The sequence below is a fragment of the Emys orbicularis genome, chromosome 8, assembly GCF_028017835.1.
Source record: "Emys orbicularis isolate rEmyOrb1 chromosome 8, rEmyOrb1.hap1, whole genome shotgun sequence".
Classification (NCBI taxonomy): domain Eukaryota; kingdom Metazoa; phylum Chordata; order Testudines; family Emydidae; genus Emys; species Emys orbicularis.
This window is the reverse complement of record NC_088690.1, coordinates 11,701,551-11,725,559: the sequence shown is the minus strand read 5'-3', so window position 1 is coordinate 11,725,559 and position 24,009 is coordinate 11,701,551. Positions and strand designations below refer to the sequence as shown.

General features: G+C 41.6%; 1 protein-coding gene across 1 annotated transcript in view; it reads right to left on the bottom strand.

The window, feature by feature from the left end:
* The window catches only part of LOC135882292 (nardilysin-like), a 77,110-nt gene that overhangs the window by 34,939 nt on the left and 18,162 nt on the right, over positions 1–24,009 (bottom strand). Inside the window, exons 4-13 of the mRNA XM_065409151.1 lie at positions 20,339–20,492; positions 18,630–18,703; positions 15,938–16,033; positions 14,635–14,757; positions 11,627–11,684; positions 9,366–9,439; positions 9,042–9,111; positions 5,858–5,935; positions 5,206–5,326; positions 5,059–5,117 (exon numbers count right to left, since the gene is read on the bottom strand). Of these exons, the coding sequence (XP_065265223.1) occupies positions 5,059–5,117; positions 5,206–5,326; positions 5,858–5,935; positions 9,042–9,111; positions 9,366–9,439; positions 11,627–11,684; positions 14,635–14,757; positions 15,938–16,033; positions 18,630–18,703; positions 20,339–20,492 (907 nt within the window). The remainder of the gene's footprint in view (positions 1–5,058; positions 5,118–5,205; positions 5,327–5,857; positions 5,936–9,041; positions 9,112–9,365; positions 9,440–11,626; positions 11,685–14,634; positions 14,758–15,937; positions 16,034–18,629; positions 18,704–20,338; positions 20,493–24,009) is intronic.

Below are 24,009 nucleotides of genomic sequence, written 5' to 3'. Positions count from 1 at the left end.
CCACTTAGGAAGGAACAATCAGTTTCACACATACAGAATGGGAAGAGACTGTCTAGGAAGGAGTACGGCAGAAAGGGATGTAGGGGTTATAGTGGACCACAAGCTAAATATGAGTCAACAGAGTGATGCTGTTGCAAAAAAAGCAAACATGATTCTGGGATGCATTAACAGGTGTGTTGTGAGCAAGACACGAGAAGTCATTCTTCCGCTCTACTCTGCGCTGCTTAGGCCTCAACTGGAGTGTTGTGTCCAGTTCTGGGCACCGCATTTCAAGAAAGATGTGGAGAAATTGGAGAGGGTCCAGAAAAGAGCAACAAGAATGATTAAAGGTCTTGAGAACATGACCCTATGAAGGAAGGCTGAAAGAATTGGGTTTGTTTAGTTTGAAAAAGAGAAGATTGAGAGGGGACATGATAGCAGTTTACAGGTATCTAAAAGGGTGTCATAAGGAGGAGGGAGAAAACTTGTTCACCTTAGCCTCTAAGGATAGAACAAGCAGCAATGGGCTTAAACTGCAGCAAGGGAGGTTTAGGTTGGACATTAGGAAAAAGTTCCTAACTGTCAGGGTGGTTAAACACTGGAATAAATTGCCTAGGGAGGTTGTGGAATCTCCATCTCTGGAGATATTTAAGAGTAGGTTAGATAAATGTCTATCCGGGATGGTCTAGACAGTATTTGGTCCTGCCATGAGGGCAGGGGACTGGACTCGATGACCTCTCGAGGTCCCTTCCAGTCCTAGAATCTATGAATCTTTTTGTCTGGGAATCACAAGCATTTAACAATTGTCAATCAATCCTCATTACTCCTGCAAGTTTTTATCCCCTATTTTCAGATGGAGAAACTGAAGCACAAATAGTCAGTGGCAGACACAAAGTAAATGGAAGAGCCAGCAACAGAACTGAGAATTCCTGACTCTCAGTTCCATAATCTAACCATACACTACCCTTAATTGCTTGACCTCACTATTTGGGAAAGGTGTGGCATGCAAGCGAGTCTTTGAGTTTTCCCTTTTTTTTTTTCTTCCACTAAGGGCTTGTCGATACAGGAAAATTTTATCAGTTGTACTTGCATAAACTGGTATAATCTCACATGTGACCACTCTTATTCTGGAATAATATTGGCTTTTTTCTGTTTAGTTGAAACTCCTTCCAAAGAACGTAATGTAAACAGCAAAAAGTCAGTCTTATTCCAAAACAAGAGTGTCCGCACAAGAGGTTACACCAGTATGGCCTTGTCTACACTACAAAGTTAGGTTAATGTAAGTCACTTTGCATTGTCTTATTTGTGCATGTGTCTACACTCAAATTTTTCTCCAGCCAATGTAAGTGCCCCATTACAGTGAAGAAGTAAAACCACCTCCCTGAACAGCACTGAGCCGTGGTCAACATACTATAGTTGACACAGTGCAAGTGTAGAGACTGCATGACCTAGGTTGTCTCTAATAGTCCTCCAGCAGCTGTTCCACAATGTCCACTAGTAACCACTCTGGTCACAGTTGTGAACTCCACTGCCCAGGCGTCCTGGAGACCGGAAGCCACACTGCTCTCTTTAAAACTCCCATATTTTTAAAATGCCTTTTCCTGATTGCTCAGCTTGGCAAGCATACCTAGCAGTAGCAGTTCTCACTTGTTGTGTGAAATTAACCAACCGACCATGCCAACTACACAACACTCTAGACCAGTGATACTCAGACCTCAATGGTTCAGGATCCATATTAGCGATCAACATTACCCAAAAGATCCACAGCAGTGTGAATTCATTATTTCATTTACTATAGTACAATTAATACTTAAACTGTATGACTGGGAAAATATTTACACTCTCTCTCTCTCTCTCTCTCTCTCTCTCTCTCTCTCTCTATATATATATATATACACACACACACACAAACACACACACATACATACTCACAGCAAATAAGTTAATTTTAGTGCAAGTTGATAACATAGTAAAAGCATCCTTATTGGTTAATAATTAAATCACAGAGTGTTTTAATATCATGTGCTGCAAAGAGCCATGCAGGAGACACATTCAAGAGCCACTTGTGGCTCAAGAGCCACAGTCTGAGTATCACTGCTTTAGAAACACTCCTGCCTGAAGTAGACAGCAAGTATTGGATCTTCAGGGCCTGTGGAGAGAAGAGGCTCAGCAGAAACAGCTACATATCAGTCATCAAAACATGGACGTCTATGAAAAGATAGCAGAGGAGGTGTATGTGAAGGGGTATGATAGGGATCAGCAGCAGTGCTGCGTGAAAATGAAGGAACTGCAGCAGGCATTCCAAAAGACCAGAGAGGGCAAGAGTTGATCTAGTGCTATGCCGCAATCCTGCTGCTTTAACAAAGAGGTGCATGACAGACTTTGTGGAGCACCAGTGGGATCTCCACTGACCATGACGGATACCTCAATGGAGCCCAAGAGAGAGACCCCTGCCTTGAACAGTGAGGAGGAGAAGAGAAATGCGATGAGGCGTCCAGCTATGCCATGAGCTAGAATCTTTTTAAGACTCCTCCGCAGTCTAGCCAGTCCCATCAGTGAGCACCACCCAGCCCAATCCAGGAGAAGGAATCTCGGGTAAGTATGTGCATGCATTCTCTCTTAAAATGTTTAAATGTGAAGATGGCACCCAGCCCTACCTGAAGTTAGCAGGACACAGGTGTCTACTTTTCAATGTTTTACTCATATGAGAAGAAGTAAGGGTACAACAAAAAGAGACAAAGCTGGAATCTGCTTTTTGTTCTCCCGTAGGATTAGGCGATGGCAGGGAGGCACGCAGAGCAGTTTGTTTATATACATAAGGCTGTCCCTTGTATCCTCCTGAGAGATCTTGATGGAATTTTCATGGAGGTACTCTGCAATCCTCTCCCATAGGTTTCTAGGGATGGCTGCCTTACTTCTTCCTCTATGGTAGGGTAACTTCTTTCCCACAACACTCTGTGATTACTTCAGCAGGCACCATTGCCATAAACAGGCTAGCGTCACACAAGCCCAGGTGGCTTAATTAATTTAGCAGTAGCTGTGTTCTCTGTGCCTCTGTGACCCTCAGGAGTGAGATACCAGTTAAAATCACCACTGCACAACATTTTTTTCCTTAACACTACAAAACAATTCCCTCCTCACTTCCGCCCCATCCTGGCGGGCCATACTAAGAATGGCTGCAGCTGGAGAGCAGTGCTATGCAGAGGCACTCCAAAGCCGAAGTGTCAATAAGCAGGTCATATTTAAAACTCTTATAGGTATAAGGGAAAGGCGTTCTCAAACTCATCTTTCATTTTCCATTGTGGCTGTAAATACATGTCTGTTTTGTATGTAGCTGCCATCGTTGCAGCCTGAAGGCGTGCCCCGGCCACACCTGCAGAACACCTGACACTGATGAGGAGAAAGAAGAGGAATAGGGAGGACATCAGATCATGAAGAGAGCCTAGAGGGTGAATATAGCAGATAGCCTGGAGAACAAAAGAACAGACAGGAGAAAGACTCAGGAGTCCCAGCAGGAAAAAGAGAGAGAGATTCGCCAGGACAAAACAGGGCTTCTCAGGCAGCAAACAGACTCTTATTGACCTAAAGGTAAAACAGTCATGGACTCGCCTACCTTTGTAGTCAATGGAGAACTCCATTTCAGGAGCTCCAGTACCTCCCAATATTCCACATGGCACGATGAGCCATATCTGTACCCCTACTACTCCATGCTGGGGGATAGTAGGAAAATCACACCTTCACCTACACTGACCTGGGAGAGCCACAGTTGGAGTATGTTTGGCAGAAATGGATTGAAATGGAGACAAATGTTTTCTACCATTCTGATTTTAAAGTTCTGTTCCATTAATTTATTTTATGTTTGCGCACTGTATTGATTTTAATTGCACATTAATGTTTTGCCCTGTTTTGGGTACGCAATAAATTTTTATATTTTGGAAATAAATTAATCTTTACTACTTCATAACATATACTACAGAACAAATAGCACTACTCAAAGAACAGGACAATTCTAATTGTAATAGAACAGGACCACAGAACTCATAGGTTCAGTTAAAAACAATGTACATACTATTATACATGTACATTAATATTATAAATGTACAGTAAACACGGCATAATTAATAGGTTCATTAAAAGTGTGATATTCATAAATGCACACCAAGCATTACACGATTCCTAAGACCCCCAAAATGTCAAGGCTAGGTAGAGCACATTAAGTGGCTGACCATTAAGGCTCTTTCAAGGCCTCTCTCAGCCACATATCTCCACCTTGAGCTTTTCTAATGGCCTTGTGTCTGGCTGTTCAAAGTCAGCAGACAGCCATTCTATCTCCGCCCTCTACCTCAAAAGTGGCAACTTTTCACCTACTACATCACAATTATTATGCAGGACACAACAGGAAGCTATAACCATTGGGATATTTTTCTCAATGAGATCTAATCTAGTGAGTAAGCACCACCAGCGCCCCTTCAATCTGCCAAAAGCACACTCAACTGTCATTATATACCTGCTGAGCCAGTAGCTGAATCTTTCCTTGAAGTTGTCGAGGAGGCCACTGTACAGCTTCATGAGCCAAGATCATTATTGGCATGTCAACATTGCCAATTGTTAATCCACTGTCTGGGGAAAAAACGGCCCTGCTTGCACCTTCCTGAATAGTCGTGTGTTCTTAAAGGTGCAAGCGTCATGCACCTTTCCTGACCAGCCCACATTGCTCTCAGTGAAACATCCCTGGTGATCCACCAGTGCTTGCATAACCATAGAAAAGTAGCCTTTTCATCACAGCCTGGGAGTACCTTTCCCAGATCTGAAGAAAAGCTCTGTCTGGCTCAAAAGCTTGTCTCTCTCACCAACAGAAGTTGGTCCAGTAACAGTTGTAACAGTAACAATTGTAGTAACCCTACAATTAATTCTTCCATTTTTTTAAACAATCTCATTTTCCACCATTTTCTCATTGCATCTGTTCTAATATCTGCTTATCCAAAAAGAAAAAGCACACTATAACGCAGAAAAGGATGGAAAAGAGGGAAAACCCCAGTGATATCCGGGGTCATGATCACTTGATTCAAACCAAGTTACCTTTTATCTGGCCCTCTTTTCTGCAACATTTTCAGATACTGGAATACAACATGCGCAACCTGAAGACAGAAGGACAAACTGATGAACTTTCTTTAACTTTTGGACATAGCACAGTGGTAAGAAATCCAAGCTATAATGGAATTTTACCTCATAGAAGTGCTCGTAACCTTCATCAGTCAAAGTCACAGAAATGCTGAATATAGAGTAGGTGGAGTTCTGTTCAAATCCTGTCTCACCATTTCCCCCATATAACGCAAGAGCCCAAAATCTATTGAAGAGTTATACCCACTATTAATTACTCCAGTTAAAAACCTTCTTGATGTCTAATTATAATCACAGCATCATTATTCAAGCTTATTTCGGACCTGCCTAATGGAGGCCACTTTAAGGAATTTAAAAGTTAATCCAAAGCAAATGGAAAGAATATAGCTTTCTACAAGAATACAAAGCACTGACATTCAAAAATGCAGGGCATATACCTTTTTTGGATTTATTCAGTGTGAACCAAAATATTTTTGAAAATATAAGTTTTCAGCGAAAGTGCTTTCAGTGTTGCTCTGGAGATTCTCTCGTAGTTGAATTTCTTGTATTTAGTACTAAAGACACCACCGGGTACATTTTCAGAGTATTTTGCGTTGCTTAAGTCACATGAATACTACAGGTTTTAAAGAGAATCACTGAGTTTGTCTCAAGCTTTGTAGATCACATTTTTTAATTTTTATTTGAGGAAATATTTCCGCCTTCACTCTTTATTTCAATGCACACAATATTAAAGTCTCACATTTAAAGAAATACATACTTTTTCCGAAGAAAGGAAAGAACACTGCCTTTGCCTTCATGTCCTACCAGCCAGGAGATATAGTGAAGTGGCTTCACCCTAAAAAGAGTTAAAGAAATGTAAAACTCCAACATGTAAAACTCTAATGTAGATTAATAATTAGCAAATCAAAATACAGATATTTAGATAATATTTTTCATCCAAAGATTCCAAATCACTAGACAAACAATTATAAATTCACTACCCACTTCACCCACTATTGAAGTGACACCTTTAAACAGCAATGCTGTGAAAAAGAGATTGTGTCCATTTGAAAATACAAAGGAATTTAGACAGGTAGAATACTGTTACTGATCTGAAAGTTAGCCAGGCTGCTGAAGTTAACAACTAGACTTTGGCTGAAAATGCCACAACATTTTAACGAACACAAATAGTCATGACCTTTGTTTTACAGTAGAACCTCAGAGTTACGAACACCATAGTTACAAACTGACCAGTCAACCTCATTTGGAACCGGAAGTATACAATCAGGCAGCAGCAGAAACACACACACACACACACACACACACACAAAGCAAATACAGTACAGTACTGTGTAAATGAAAACTACTAAAAAAATAAAGGGAAAGCATTTTTCTTCTGCATAGTAAAGTTTCAAAGCTGCATCAAGCCAACGTTCAGTTGCAAACTTCTGAAAGAACAACCATAACGTTTTGTTCAGAGTTACGAACATTTCAGAGTTACAACTTCCATTCTCGAGGTGTCTGTAACTCTGAGGTTTTATTGTGTGTCTCACTACAAAGACATCACCTCCAGCAGTTTTGTGCCTCCTACCACTGATTCAAAAGGAAATGTCCAGTAATAATGGTTCAGAACAGAATCTGAGAGAAGTGTGTTACTCAGTGCATCACCAACACAACTTCATGGGCTACTAGGCTTTCTTTGGACGTCTTCTGTCCAGGGACAGACCAGGCCCAATTTGTTTATAAGAGTTGATCGGATCACCAACTAAAGTAATATGGCTGCAAACATATTATAAACAGATACTACATTCAACACATCTGCAGTTTGACTCTGAAGAAGCCAGACTATTGCATACCTTTCCACTCATTACCACAGCAATATCAAAAGTACAACAAGGATTTATAAGTGCTGTATATCAGAAAATTAACAATTTAACAGTTAATTGCAAAGAGTAGGAGTATGGACAGCAAGCCTTAAAAAGCATGCAGCATCAAAGAGAACCTATTCAAAGAAGCCTCGTCGCTCCACAGCACAAGATCCTGCAAACCACAAGTTCTAGCTGACAGCCTGTAAAATGAAGAGCACCAATAGAAAGAAGATAGTATGTCTGTTACTCCTAAAACTGTCAACAATTTACCATGTGTGACCCAAGGCGCCTTAGGTAGCCCACACTGAAAATGCCAAGGTCAGGGCAGGCTGCAAAAAGGAGAACAGAGTCTCCAAAAATGGTGATTATCACTGTAGTTAGATTCCCCAACTAGCCACAGACCATGCTCCTGATCCCCCCCACCGGATATCAAGAAGCTGAGGGGCGGGGGGGAAGAAATCACACAGCCCCCTTTATTGCATTCCAGTCTCCGGCTCCCAATCAGCAAATAGGTCCAGTAAAGTGAGAAGTTCTTTAAAACTCTATTCACCATACAAAATGTTCTTCTGATCCCCCAAAAGCTAGCCACATCACCAGATCAATATTAGTTTGAATCTTACCCAAAATACCATGCTGGAAGGCAATCCTTTAATATCTAAAAACCTAAAGATTTACTGTAAAAGCAAAGCAAAGTAAAGCAAAGAAAATAAGTTGTTAAATGGTCAAAGCAATCAGATATGGACTCTGAAGTCATATGTATGTATCAGGTTCCTAGCACCATTGGTGAGTTTGCTGGCATGTAAAATCCCTCTGGAACACACTCAAAGCTTGGGTCTATCAGTCCTTCGTTCAAAGCTTCAGTTGGTAAAGAAGTTACTCCAGATGTGAGAAGTAGAATTGAAGACAAAATGGAGAAGATGCAGCTGCCTTTTTATATTCTTTGCCATGTGGCTTGTACATCTTTTGTCCCAAACACAAGATCACAGCACACAGGCATGGAAAAGCTCTTGGAGTCCCCTGTCCACAAGCATGTCCCTATATGTCCTGCTAACTCATAAGTAAGGCTAAGTTTTAGTCATTGGTATTTTTAGTAAAAGTCATGGACAGGTCATGGGCAGTAAACAAAAATGCATGGGCCCATGACTTGTCCATGACTTTTACTAAAAATACCCCTGACTAAAACTGGGGGGGGGGACTTTGGGGGCGCCGCGGGTGCTGGGGAGGGGGGTGCGGCCCAGGGGGGGCACTGCAGGTGCTGTGGAGGGGGGCGTGGGTGCTCGGGGGCAAGTCACAGCCTGGGGGGCAGCGTGGGTGCTGGGGCTGAGGCAGGCTCCCTAACCAGCTCCTGGGAAGCAGCGGTCTCAGCTCCTAGCTCCACGTGCTGCCTCCGCTCCACCCCAAGCCCTGAGCCCCCCAACACCTAAACTCCTGCTGTTGTGGGGCGGAGGGCCCCGAGACTGCCCCAGCAGCAGCCAGTGCAACTGACCCGGGGACTGCCCGAGCTCCTCAGGCAGCTCCTGGGCCAGCCGCAGGGGGCTGCTGCAGAAGTCACGGAATCTGTGACTTCCGTGACCTCTATGACAAACACGGAGTCTTACTCATGAGTGTAGCCCCTGGCTTCTCTCAATGTGTTCATTCTACAGCGGATTGCTCTTGATGGGCCATCAAACAGGCTACATAGTGCTGATCCCAATCTGTCTAGGGGTGTCACCCAGAAACACAGCGCAGGTTTGAGATGCAGATGTATTACGCATATATATAAAACTTAGGATACAAAGATGATACATACATATAAACAAGGTCATCATACTTAGCAAATCATAACTTTTCTACTGGTACTTTACATGTCAAATCTTGTATGATTCATTGCAATTTTGTAATATTCGTATCCATATTATAATAAATGGACACTCATATTCCATGCAGCGTCACATTATGCTGTTCCAAAAATCAAAGATCACAAAATGTTTTCATTTCATGGAATGATTCTTTCTTGCTGAATTTAACAGGAGAGAAAGTCTTGGTTATTTGATTCTTTATAAATAGTCATCTATACTCAGAGTGTGACATCCAAAAGATGTAGTGCCATCTTACCTGTAATGTCTCTCCTGTGGTGGTAGTCCCCAGGCAATGCTCAGTGAATGAACATTTCTGATTGGAACAACTGAACAGGAAGAAATGTATAAATTGTAATGCAAATGCATGATTATTCCTGTCTCTTTAATCCTAAGAAACAGCAATGGGCAAGAGATTTTACTTGCTGTAGAAAGGGTGGGAAAGATTCACAAAACTACATATTCTAATTCAATGATGGTAAATCAACCATTCTAAAACTCAAAGAAATAAGAATCTACACAGTGGTATATTCAATACCCATTCAGAACACTTATCAACACAGAAGACACCAAGGTCACTTACCCCTGTAAAGCTTGTAAAATTCGGGTGTGTCAAAAGGCTGTGTCAGATGGCCAAAGTTCGGTTTGGGTAAACCACTTCAAAAACAAAAGAAAATTATAGCATGATGTTTACTGTTCATGATACAGGACAACAAAGGGGAGAGTATAAGCTGCTCTGTGCCCATAGTTCTGAAGTGATACAAACCTGAGATTTCTATGGAACCAGAATATTTCCTCCTTTGATGTGACACTGAATTAGGGCACATCACAAGATCCACTCCATCCTGATTAATAGAAAACTTAACAGCCACTATTTCCCTGACCACCTCCACAAACACACACTCTAGTTATGGGCATATCATCTATTCCTCCAGTTCCCTCCACTTGTGGCACTGAAAATGACATGGCACAGATTTTTGGAGTGTGGGTAAGGTCACACAAAGATTTGCACCTTGCCTTTGGGAGAGGCCCCAATCAAACGCCTTTGCAGATTTGCTTGCACAGAAATGCATTAGCAGAATAAATGCCTTCCAGATTTCTGCCTGTGAAGAGAACAAAATAGCTGTGCATCTGTAGCACATTAGCATGTCTCCTGCACAACACCAATAAACTGTAGAAGACAATGAAGTGTAATACTTTATACTAGGAGGAAAAGTAAGCCCAAGGTGATTTATTTTAAAATAGAGGGAAGTGGAATTATGGACAATCTGATACCATTGTGCTGCCACAAGAAGACCCAATACACGAGTGATGTATGGTTTCTTAATACTTGTGCTGAAATAAACTAGAAGGAGAAATATTTGGTCTGTACCACAATGCTTAGCCCTTTTATAGTTAGTACAGAACATTACATTTGCCAGTCAGCCAGCCTCAAGCATTACCTACATTCTGGGAAAAAGGAGTTAATGCAGCTTCACTGACTTCCCAAGGAGAAAGGGGAACAGATGGTAACGTATAAAAGTGGCAGCAAGATCACTCTATGGGGAAAGTAGAGACTCAGAATTAAGTAGATAAGAATCACTAAAACACATACACAAGACCCTCCACACACACACGGCTGAGAGCCTCGTGGGCTGTGAAAGCATCCTTGGGTTTTTCACTCTCATGTTTCTAATGGAAAAGCTAACATGACACACTTTGTTTACTTATCCATTTTTAAGTATCAGAGGGGTAGCCGTGTTAGTCTGGATCTGTAAAAAGCAACAGAGAGTCCTGTGGCACCTTTAAGACTAACAGATGTATTGGAGCATAAGCTTTCGTGGGTGAATGCATCCGACAAAGTGGGCATTCACCCACGAAAGCTTATGCTCCAATACATCTGTTAGTCTTAAAGGTGCCACAGGACTCTCTGTTGCTTTATCCATTTTTAAATAACCATGATCTTGTAAGCAGGGATGTGCAGTTTCAGGAAGTGGTTGTTAGTCAATCACTTAACTATGATTAAGGCTAAGATTTTGTCATGGTTATTTTTAGTAAAAGTCACAGACAGGTCACGGGCAATAAACAAAAATTCATAGAAGCCATGACCTGTCTGTGACTTTTGCTGCTGCGGCTCCATGGTTTCCCCCACCACCGTGGTGGCTGGGAGCTGTGAGGTTCTCCCCACCCCCCCATCCCCTGGCACGAGGCTGTTGCCCGTCACTGGAACCCTGCAGGGGGACAATGAGGAAGCTGTCACCTGTCGCTGGAACCTGCCAGGGCCCCGCTGGCTGTCAGCTCCAGTCCCTGGGTCCCAGGGGCTGAAGCAGAAAATGTCAGGGAGGTCTCTGGAAGCGTGACTTCCATGACATAAACATAGCCTTAACTATGATATTACAACATAGCAAACACACCAAAATAGTAGCTATGAGATGAGGGAACAATGAGAGTCATTTCTGGTCACAAACTGAAAAATTTTGTTTCATATATAATTGTATTTTGAATTAAGGGGACACATCTTAGGATCCCAACAATTATCAGATACAACAAAATTTGCGTCAAGTGTCCAAAGCTTAGACACCACACTTCAATGGATATAATTGCATTGAATTAGTTTGAAAACCCACATTTATAATCTGTTACAGCCATATTAAAACACTACAAACTACTCTCTCAATTTCTATTTTGTACTAATTATCTTTTACACAAAGCAAAGTCATAACATTTAGTACACCTCAAATGCAGACTACAATTCTCCACCCAACAAAGGAGGCGTCAGCATAAGAGTAGCAGACATCAATCAGCCTCTAGCATCAAGGCCAACGCCACACATCAGATTCTTTTTGCATCAGTAAAGTATCTTACTTATTTGGAATCTGTGAAAAGATTTCCTTCACCCACTTCTCCAAAGTGTCCAAAGTTTCTAGTAAGGAAAGAAAAAAGAAAGCTAGAAATGTAACTCACTAACGAGCATAGAGCCAAGTTTTCAGGAAAAGGCATGTTGAAAATCTTCCACCATTAATCCAAATTAGCTTGGGGACCCAGAGTAAACAGACTCATTAGAGCCTACAAATCAGTATTCAGTAATGCTCGATAGACCCAGAGGGTAAACTTCAAAACCTGTTGGGCCGATTTCCCCAATTTTACCAAATCCCATAGATAACTGGCTTTGGATTATGCTTTGATGATGGTCATATGTATCCATTACAACTACAACTGAGAGATTAGGTGGCACCTGTGGTTTTATGATTTGCTAGATCCTTATAGTATAGCAGGTCTGCTCAACCTTCTCAAGCACAGTATAAATAATGCAGTGGTCTCCAAAAGGGGTACATCTGGCACAGTTGTGCACCTGAGCAGCATATGGTGACCCTAGGCACTACTGAATTCACACCCTACTGCAATGATATTTGTATAAAATATGTCTTGTGAGGCATCATACAAAAACTAGTAACACGCTGGTTATGAATATAATTGTAAAATGAACATGTGACGTTATTAATTCCCTCTTTATGATGTTATTAGAATATGTTTAAGATAAGACAGTCTAGCCTAGGTAAAGGTGATAAACTGGTCTGTCCTAGACAAAGGAATGTGAGTTTACCTCAATTTATATAATAGCAGTAAACAAAGATATTTCGCTAAACCAGCCAGGATTATCCTGAGCCTGGACTTGAGAGACAGAGAATTAACAGAGCTCTTGCACCCCAAAGAGACACAGAACGTTGAATCCCCAGGAGGCTTTCCTCACTTGTAAGACAAAGACATCCCTTTGGGAATATAAGGAACAGAGAAAGACTCCGTCTTTATCTTTCATCTTAAGGAGACAAAGAAACCAAGCAATTTGAGCTCTGTGATGAGACAGGCCAGCCAGTAAAAAGCTGGAAAGGAGACTGGGGGTGAGAGAAACCATCTTGAACACATTGATAAACCCACATTCCTTTGTCTAGGGCAGACCTGTTTATCATCTTTGCCCAGACTAGGCTATCTTGTCTTAATCATGTTCTAGTAACATCACACAGAGGGAATTTATAACTTCACATATAATGTTAATACATGCATTTTACAATGATATTCATACCCAGCATGTTATTAGCTTTTACATGATACCTCACAAGACATACTTTGTACAAATATCATTGCAGCAGTGTGTAGTGTGTGAATACAGTGGTGCCTAGGGTCACACATATTATAGACTGTCAAATGGGAAACATTTTTCCTTATAAAGGAAGAAATACAATACGTCAAGTTAACAACTCACAAAAATTTTGAAGAAGAGAAAGTGTCAGTACCAAGAGTTCTGCATTAGTGGTCCCTGTAGCATAGCTAAAGTGATTATGTAAATCAAAAAGAAAATAATATTTTCTTCAACAGATATGGGACTATGAAAATAAGTAGCACGGTTACTGACTTCTATGCGTTTCTTCCCAATGACTAGCCATAGTTGCAGAACTTCTGTTCACATAGTCCTGCTTTTTGCAAATATTATGCAAATATATCTGCAAATATTCGGGCAATGCACCAAAACATAGTATTTGTTACAATTATGGTAGCGTCAAGATCCCCTAACCAAAACTGGGGCACCATTATGTACTCCTGACAGATTTCTGCACCCCTGTGTGGGTGCAGAATTCATACAGGCCACATTTTTCTGTGGCCCCTGCACAAAAAAATGCCTAAAAATTCTGCTGGGGGACACGCGCCTCTTCCCCGACAGCCCAAGCACGCGTCTGTTCCAGCGTGTCTGGAACAGCTTTAGAGACGGGAGAGGGGGGCTGGGCGTGTGCCCCTACATGGTTGATCACCATCGGGGGCGGTGCGGGGCTGGGCATACATGAATGCCAACAAGCGAGAGAAAGAGACTGTCCCTCTCTCTTGCAACTGCAGCTCGCTGGCGTGGAAGGGTAGGACTTTTTATTATGCACGAGGCAGGCTAGAGGCAGAAATGTAGCAGCTTGCCTGAGTTAATTGATCTCATTCTCTGAGGCAGAAATGTAGTAGCCTGCCAACATTGTTAAAGTTCCTATTGTTAGTTAACTGTTCCCATTCTTAGTCAATTCCCCCAAGAGCATAAAACCTGTGAAAGTTTTAAGGCCCCTACATTGCCAAGTGATGTAAAAGAGCCTTATTATAAATGACAGTAAGGGAATCCTCAGCTAGGAAGATCTATGTGCTTTCTCACTTTTTTTCTCTGCCAAAGTGGGGTTAGATTACAGCTCAAGATTTATTTTACTTACCCCTTTAAAAAAAAAGAATTTGAGGGCAAATAAAATGTCAGGACAATCAGAACCAAGCACTTCCCAAAGTACCCAGCCAGATCCAGGACAATGATTAGCAAAACTGTATGACTTTTATGTGTGAAAGTCTGAGCAATTTAAAATGACAGTCTACCTTTTTTTTTCTATTTAGTATTCTGTAATGTAATGTAAATGAAAATCCAGTATTATAACTGCAATTCAGGGTATTAATTACCAAGTGTTTGTAACTTAACCTTCATGTGTTTAGGAAATGCCGAATAGTTATTGTGACTTTTTTCTGTATTGTAGTTTAAATAAATTACCAAAACTGGTGTGATTATATTGCATTCTTTTCACAAATAAAGTATGCAGAATTTTGAATTTTTTTGCGCAGAATCCCCCCAGGAGATCCGGTATTTCAGACTTGATGCTTAGATCTCAATCACCACTACCAGGGAATTTAAATAGAAAAAAAGCTAAACACTGGCATTTTCTATGGGTTTATAAACCAATACAGGTGACTACAGTAGAATCATCATTAGCTAATGAGCAGCCAGGTGTAAGTTCTGTGCTGAAACAGTCCTCTACTTTAAAGCAGTATGTAAGAATTTGTATTTAAGCAACAAATGATGTTACCTTTAGACTGGACAACTACGTTCATATAGTGAGCAGAGTAATAGTGCTGCCAAAAATCCCTCAGTCTGGTGTAGATATCAGTATTACTCTTTTTAGGCTCATGCTTTAGTGTCTCTGCATTACCTGTAAATGTTAAAAAAGTAGCTATTTGGCCTCACATTACTAGTGCTTTTCTAATCACAAGATCTAATCATAGAATCTAATCTTGGATTCCTTATGCACAAGAATTTCACAGTTTCGGATGTGCAAGGAATGCATGATGGAGCACAGAATGTTCAGGCCATGAATACATGAACAAATACTGAGATAAAATACATACCGGTACATAGGGAAAAAAGTTTTAACTAATATTAATATTGTGGTTAAATACAATGATTGCCAGGAAAGTCAGAGTCCAAGGGACAGCAATTTTAAAAATTATTCTTCTCTGAAGTTTTTTACCTCCTATTGTTACAATAAACTCTTAAGAGCACTGTAATAAAGATTAGAGACTATATATTTTTCTGTATTTTGCAGTTCATTAATTTTGTGCACTACACAGACCCTTGTGCATAGCCAATTTCACTATTTACCCTGTTTGTATGAGTCTTTCATAACATGGGAGAGAAAAAACATTATGATTACACGAAAATGTTACTATAACCCACAAAAAGTGTCAGGAGAGATTCAGGATTAGGTGTAGCACCTAAAACTAGTCTTTTTTAAAAGACTAGACTGCAAGTTGACAGGATCTAAGGCTGGTTCTAACCTTGTAATTAATGCACAGCAGCACACATGGGGTTTGATTCTACAGGGACTGTATGCGGTGAAAGAAAGAACGTTAATTCTCCCTTCTACCCACCCCTACTCACAAGACTGTACAATGGCAGTGAAGCTGTCACTCAGCTGCTATTGCAGCTTTGAGGCTGAACCAACTGCTTTGAAAAACCTTCCTTGTGAGCCCACAGGTACCTTGTCTTTTACATCCAAGATGCAAATACTATTTTTCCAAGATTTATAATGGATAAGACAGGAGGCTACGTGAACCACTGCTGCCCTAGTTGATATCACCAGTACACTAACAATAAGTTACCATGAATGGGCATGAGGCAAATAGCAAGGCTGGAGTTGAAAATATCTTCAATTCACATAGCACTTTTTATCGTGAAGTGTGTTACAGTATTCAAAATGCAGAATTGTTTTCACATATTTCAGCTAGCACCAGAGTTTGGTGAAATACTAAAGAATCTCATATTGTTAAGACATCAGTTTTTCTACATTACACATATTTGTTAAAGTCTTAGAATGTCAGGGCAAAACTCACCCCAGAAAAACTTCTTCATTGGATGCCCAGGTCTGGCAAGGCTTCCAAGTAGCAGCTCCCTCCTGTTTGCATCAGAGGGCCTTGCTAGTTGATATTCTGTTAATTTTATAGATTTAGCACTGTATTAAACCACTGGGCAATGTTCTAATGTAACTAACATCAATTTTCAACAGGGCCATACATAGTACATGGAACAGCACTGGACATGCTTTTTGTCAGCTACACAAAGTAGTAGTGAATTAGTTAAACTACATTATTTGCTGCCAATGCTCAAAAAGGGAAGACAAGAGCAGAAGGGAAAGAAAAAAAGACCACTCAGCCCATTGCTGAGAAACAGAATATGGGGAGGGAAGAGAGAAAAGGTGGTTATTTACCTGTACTATAACTGTTCTTTGAGATATGGGTGCAAACGTGTATTGCACACAGGCATGTGCACAACCAGTGCACGGAAGCCAGAGAATTTTGTCTCACAGTACCCAGAGGGGCTGTGCTCATGCCCTGTGGCTCTAATTCTCCCCTGGCTATTTAAGAGCAGCACTGCCCTTCACATCAAATGTCAAGAATAGAGACTCCGATGCAGAGATGACAAAGGATGGATCGTGGAATACACGTCTGCGCTCACATCTCAAAGAACAACAGTTGCAATAAAGGCAAGTAACTGTCTTTTCTTCTTCAAGTGCCTGCAGGCACGTATTCCATTCAAGTGACTCACAAGTAGAACAGAGGAGGGGCTCAGAGTCTACTAAAGAATGACTGCAGGACAGGCTTCCCAAAGTTTGCATTTGACCTAGATGCCATGGTAATCACATAGTGCCTGGTAAAAGCACGTACAGAACACCAGGCAACAGCCCTTCAAATGTCAAATACTGACATATCACTGAGGAATGCTATCAACGTCGCTTGGGCTCTTATCAAATGAGCTTGTAACCTCTGTGAAGGCATGGTCTGAGCTATTGCATATGCTAATGTAATGTAAGAAGTTATCCACCTGGAAATCATTTCCACAGAGACTGCCTGACACCTCATCCGATCCACATAAGAGACAAACAGATGAGGTGATTGAAAAGTCAGTCTCTCCAGATAGAATGCCAAGCATTGTCTCACATCCCAAGTGTGAAATCGTTGTTCATCCACATTGGAGTGCAGTTTAGGAAAGGACATCAGTAAATAAATCATTTGCTTACGGTGAAACTGCAAAACCATTTTTGACAAAAAAATTGGATGTGGTGATAGGGTCACTTTATCCTTGAAAAACTGTGTACACAGGGGCTCTACCATTAAGGCCTGCAGCTTCCATACTCTCCTTGCAGATGTTACAACTACAAGAAAGGCTGTCTTCTGGCACAGGAGGGACAGATAACAGGTTGCCAGTGGCTCAAACAGAGGACTCATAAGGACAGCCATGACAGTATGAAGGTCCCACAAAGGAACAGGCTCTTCCACATGCAGGTGAAGATGAATGATTTCCCTTAGAAACCTCACCACCATGAAGTTTGAGAAAACTGACTTCCCTTGGGTGAGCAGATGAAACACAAAGATAGCTGCCAAGTGAATCCTCAATGGGCTGACCAAGATACCAGATGACTGAAGGCACAATAGGTACTCCAAAATGTCCTGAATACAGGCCAGCGTGGGCTGAATTTCCACAGCAAGCGACCAAACTGAAAAACACTTCCACTTGGCCAAATAAATCACCCTAGGAGAGGACTTGCAGCTGTTAAGCAACACTTGTCAAAGAGCTTACGAACATCGTTCCTCCTTCTCATCTAGTCATGTAGCATCTATGCAGGCATTGTAAATGGCTCTGAGCTCCAGGAATTGATATGGAGGGAAACTTCCTATTCCACCAACAAGCCCTGAATTTTCAACACCCCAGATGCACTCCCCAGCCTACAGAAGAGACAACAGTGACCTAGTAACCTTAGCCAAAACTGTGTTCTGTTTAGTTTTGCTAACAATTATTTAATTCAACTCCCTGAGTTTTTCTGAGGTCTTTATTAAATATATCACTCTCCTACCCAAGTCTTCAACTAAGGGCAGAGAAAGCTGCACATTTGAGGTGTTTAACACATCCTCCAGCCAAACAAGGGAAGACCAGACTTGACATTCCTAACCTTTACTTAAAAACACAAGCAGGAAAACATTTTTTTTTAAATCTCTTAAAATCTACATTTTTAGCCCTTCTTTACATATCATGAAGCATCAAGAAAAGGCACCGATCCATTTTTGCCCCTTTGCAGATCCCTATTAACCTAGTTCTCTTTTATTCTTTGCATCAGTTTTTTATTACACCAGGTGACTGGTGAAATTTTTCAGAGAATGCCTTTTTGATCAGAGGAAGTTTCTCCTCATTTACAGACTGATTCACACTCTAATTATTCTCCCTCAAGTGTACTCTTTTTTCACAAGACTAGTCTCCCTATCAATGTTAATACCAACATTTGCTCTGCATTGAGGGGTGAACACAACACAACTTGACTCACACTCACATAAATGCATATATTTCATTAGGCTCAAGGATTTAATAAATTTGATTGACATAATTTTAGCCCCTAGTTAAATAAAGGACATATAAAATATTATGCATCAGACTTCACAGCACTTAATACCTGAGAATCTTGTCAAGAACTTCAGTACAGTCAATGCTGTAGAGCTAAACAAAAAAAAGTTATGACAAAAATATTACTCTTACCACTATCGACAGCCTCAACTTCACGATCAATAGCATCTCTGATCATTAGTGGGTGAATGAAGAACTGTGCCCACCTAAAACAAAGAGAAAAATGGCAAATCTTTCCTGATGTCTGCTGAAAGATTGTCCAGAAAGGTTTTTTTTATAACAAAAAACTGCCTTTATGACAAACAACAATATTCATTTTTTTTAAGGTTTAGGACTTGCAGTAACTCAGAAACAATTATATAGTTCTGGACTCTTTTGACACATGTTCTTAATGCCTCTGAAGTAAAATGAATAAACCCAATTATTTAATATTTTCAGAAAGACAAAGGGCAAGGTCTTTGAAGTGGAAGTGGACTGGTAGAATATGGTACCAAAGGATGCAGAATCATCTGCCTTCAGCACATAAGACCTGTCATACCAGATCTGACCCTCAGTGGTCCATCTAGACAGTGGTGCCTATCTCAAACTGTGGTCAGTACCAGATGCTTCAGAGGAAGATGGAAAATTTTTTGAAAATCCTACTAAGTTCTTTGCCTCAACAATCCCTTCTGACAGAGTTCCACACATCGATTATGCAAAAAAAAAATTTCTTCATCAGTTTTAAATTTGTTGCCTTTCAATTTCATTAACTTCACACATGTTCTTGTATGAGTGATGATGAATAGGTGTGCCTATTTATCCCCCATATACCATTCATTATTTTATAGACATGTATCATGTCATCTCTGCTTTGGCTCCTCTCAACTAGCCCCAGCTTTTTCAGTCTCTCCTCATATCCAAGTCTTGCCATATGTCTAAATATCTTTGCTACCCATCTTTGAGACTCTTCAAAATAGCCAAAGCTGGTCTGATTCCCACCTTTGGAGGGATGAATTCTCCCCTCCAATGTTTTACAGAAGGCTATCATAGAACTCCCATTGTGTGTGCATTCTAGTGCAGAAATTAGTTCCATCACCATATTAATGGCTTTGATAAAAATGCCTATTTGCAGTACAACCTAATTTCCCCCCAGGCAGTTTTGTCAATATCAAAAATATTTAAATTACCCTCCCCATCAGAAGATTGTTTAATTTCCCTATGACAGAAATGGAGCTTTATTGTATTGACATATCCTATGGCATGATGAGAGTTAATTAATGATCCTTCCTGGCACTGAACATATATTTTGTTGAATAAAGCAGTGGATCATTTTACTGCACCTTTTTGGTAGTATACTGCCTTATAAGAATCAATATTTTTTTTTTAAAAAAGAGACTGTTAATAAAAAATTAAACAGCCTAAGGGGACACATATTTAAAAGGAACAGGCCAATAAAAGATTCTCCTTTAAGTAGCCAGGTAAATGGAATGAACTAGCAATTGCAACAGTAGGAGAATTTATATAGTCCTACAAGTAAACTGGCATAAATACATATTGAAAGCTGTCCTACTTTCATAGCAGGTGCATAAATTACATCACTCCTAAGAGACTATACACTACTGGGATACTACTACTCCCTCAAAAGACAGTGAGAGATCTAAGGGAAAATCACAGTCTCCTTCCATCTATAATGACCTCGGTTGTAATAAGGTGACCTATGGAAGCTCAGCAACGGCAGGCTCCCTTCAATCAGGCCAAGACAAGGCAATGCAAAGTTATATATGTAGTTTCCTCAGGCAGACACACACTGTGTTAATCTATTTTAAATGAACCAGTGCTTTATTTGGTGTGATCAAGGTTACCTATCAAGTGCTTCTTTGAAGTATTTCTGCTGGATATCAAAATGGAAGACTGTCCGTTCACAGTCAGTTGAAGCGTTGTCACTGCCCCCATGTTTCTTCAGGAATGCGTCAAACCCATTCTCATCTGGATACTTCAAACTGCCCATAAATACCACTGAAACACAATCCATCAAAATTAAGCAGATATAGACACAATGATGATTTCAGAAAGGCACAGTTACATATAGACAGCATGATTTCCCACTGCCTTGCACCTTGTGAAGGCATTTACACAAAGCAACAGTGCATTACCATTTGATTTGACAGCATTTTATGTCCATTTGCACAGGTGCAAATTACTACACAAGATGTAAGACAGTGGGAAATCTAGCCTGTAGCAATTGACCAGCCTAAAAATGCAAGTTATAGAATGGAATCATTTCAGAATATGGAAAACACTTGGTTTCAAGTATGATTTTAAGTTGCACCTTAAAACTGAGCACATCAGTCTCAATCTAGTCCTCAGTAGGCCACCATAGAGAAACAGACATACAAGCACTCAAATTTATCTAACTGAGTATGCCTAACGTTGAAGGAAGTGTAAGAAACAAGCAATTACTATTTCAGTCCATTTATTGAAAATAAATGATTAATCTAAAGTGCACTGTCGGGGCAGGGGGGATTTATGTCCAAGACCAGCAGTACCCACGAGTGGCGATATTCTGGACTATGTTGCCCAGAGTCATTGCTGAGAGTCAATGGCTGCCTTGCCTAGCAGCTAGAGTCTGTGGCCACCATGCTTAGTGGCTAGAGCCAGTGTCAGTGTCACCCAACAGTGAGAATCAGTGACTGGGGCTAGGGGAACCCAGGCCCATGCTGCTCCACCAGGTTCCAACCCGGGGCCCTTCAAAATAATGGTCCAGACACATAGCTTACAGACAGGCTCCAGCCCTTACCCCTGTGCCTTGGGTCACTTCCTACACCTGCTTCTGTTCCTCAATCTGCACCACTGGTCTGTCTTGGAGTCCCCTTGGTGTCCTTTCAGGTCACTCTCCCGAGTGTCTTCCCCTATTTGCAGCAACACGTCATCCTCAGCCCCCACAGTTGAAAGGCCTGCATGGCTTGACTGTGAGCCCTGTCCCAGCTGCTTCTCTGGAGGAGGCTACAGAATCCAACTGCTCTCCTGCTCGGTCCACCTAGACTAAGCTGAGCTGCTCCCTTTTGAACTCTCCCTCCACTGGGAGCATGCCCAGCAGGGCAGCCAAAGGTATCCAGAGCAACTCCTTAACCCTCACCTCACCAGTGTGGAGTTAGCACACCCCATCACATAGAATCATAGAACTGCAAGGGACATCTAGTCCAGTCCTCTGCACTCGTGGCAGGACTAAGTATTATCTAGACCACTCCTGACAGGTGTTTGTCTAACCTGCTCTTAAAAATCTCCAATGATGGAGATTCCACAACCTCCCTAGGCAATGTATTCCAGTGCTTTAACCACCCTGACAGTTAGGAAGTTTTTCCTAATGTCTAAACTAAACCGCCCTTGCTGCAATTTAAGCCCATTGCTTCTTGTCCTGTCCTCTGAGGTTAAGAAAAACAATTCTTCTCCCTCCTCCTTGTAACAACCTTTTACGTACTTGAAAACTGTTACCATGTCCCCTCTCAGTCTTCTCTTTTCCAGACTAAACAAACCCAATTTTTTCAAACTTCCCTCAGAAGTCATGTTTTCTAGACCTTTAATCATTTTTGTCGCTCTTCTCTGGACTTTCTCCAATTTGTCCACATCTTTCCTGAAATGTGGTGCCCAGAACTGGACACAATACTCCAGTTGAGGCCTAATCAGCACGGAGCAGAGCGGAAGAATTACTTCTTGTGTCTTGCTTACAACACTCCTGCTAATACATCCCAGAAGGATGTTCACTTTTTTTGCAACAGCGTTACACTGTTGACTCATATTTAGCTTGTGCTCCGCTATGAACCCCAGATCCCTTTCCACAGTACTCCTTCCTAAGCAGTCATTTCCCATTTTGTGTGTGCAACTGATTGTTCCTTCCTAAATGGAGTACTTTGCATTTGTCCTTATTGAATTTCATCCTATTTGCTTCAGACCATTTCTCCAGTTTGTCCAGATCATTTTGAATTTTAATCCTATCTTCCAAAGCACTTGCAACCCCCCCCAGCTTGGTATCATTCACAAACTTTATAAGTGTACTCTGTATGCCATTATCTAAATCATTGATGAAGATATTGAACAGAACTGGACCCAGAACGGATCCCTGCGGGACCCCACTCATAATGCCCTTCCAGCATGACAGCATGGAAAAAGGCAAATATAGTGCCCATCTTTAAAAAAGGGAAGAAGGAGAACCCGGGGAACTACAGACTGATCAGCCTCACCTCAGTCCCTGGAAAAATCATGGAGCAGGTCCTCAAGGAAACCATTTTAAAGCCCTTGGAGGAGAGGAAGGTGATCAGGAACAGTCAACATGGATTCACCAAGTGCAAGTCATGCCTGACCAACCTGATTGCCTTCTATGATGAGATAACTGGCTCTGTGGATATGGGGAAAGCAGTGGACATGATATATCTTGACTTTAGCAAAGCTTTTGATACGGTCTCCCACAGTATTCTTACCAGCAAGTTAAAAAAGTATGGATTGAATGAATGGATTATAAGGTGGATAGAAAGCTGGCTAGATTGTCGGGCTCAACAGGTAGTTATCCATAGCTCGATGTCTAGTTGGCAGCTGGTATCAAACGGAGTGCCCCAGGGTTCGGTCCTGGGACCGGTTTTGTTCAACATCTTTATTAATGATCTGGATGATGGGATAGATTGCACCCTCAGCAAGTTCGCGGATGACACTAAGCTGGGGGGAGAGGTAGATATGCTGGAGGGTAGGGATAGGGTCTAGAGTGACTTAGACAAATTGGAGGATTGGACCACAAGAAATCTGATGAGGTTCAACAAGGACCAGTGCAGAGTCCTGCACTTAGGATGGAAGAATCCCATGCATCGCTGCAGAAAAGGACCTGGGAATTACAGTGGATGAGAAGCTGGATATGAGTCAGCAGTGTGCCCTTGTTGCCAGGAAGGATAACAGCATATTGGGCTGCATTAATAGGAGCATTGCCAGCAGATCGAGGGAAGTGATTATTCCCCTCTATTCGGCACTGGTGAGGCCACATCTGAAGTATTGCGCCCAGTTTTGCCCCCTTCCCCCCCCCCACTACAGAAAGCATGTGGACAAATTGGAGAGAGTCCAGTGGAGGGCAAAGAAAATGATCAGGGGGCTGGGACACATGACTTACGAGGAGAGGCTGAGGGAACTGGGCTTGTTTAGTCTGCAGAAGAGAACAGTGAGGGGGGATTTGATAGCAGCCTTCAACTACCTGAAGGGGGGTTCCAAAGAGGATGGAGCTTGGCTGTTCTCAGTGGTGGCGGATGACAGACCAAGGAGCAGTGGTCTCAAGTTGCAGTGGGGGAGGTCTAGGTTGGATATTAGGAAACACTATTTCACTAGGAGGGTGGTGAAGCACTGAAATGGGTTACCTAGGGAGGTGGTGGAATCTCCATCCTTAGAGGTTTTTAAGCCCAGCTTGACAAAGCCCTGGCTGCGATGATTTAGTTGGGGTTGGTCCTGCTTTGAGCAGGGGGTTGGACTAGATGACCTCCTGAGGTCTCTTCCAACCCTA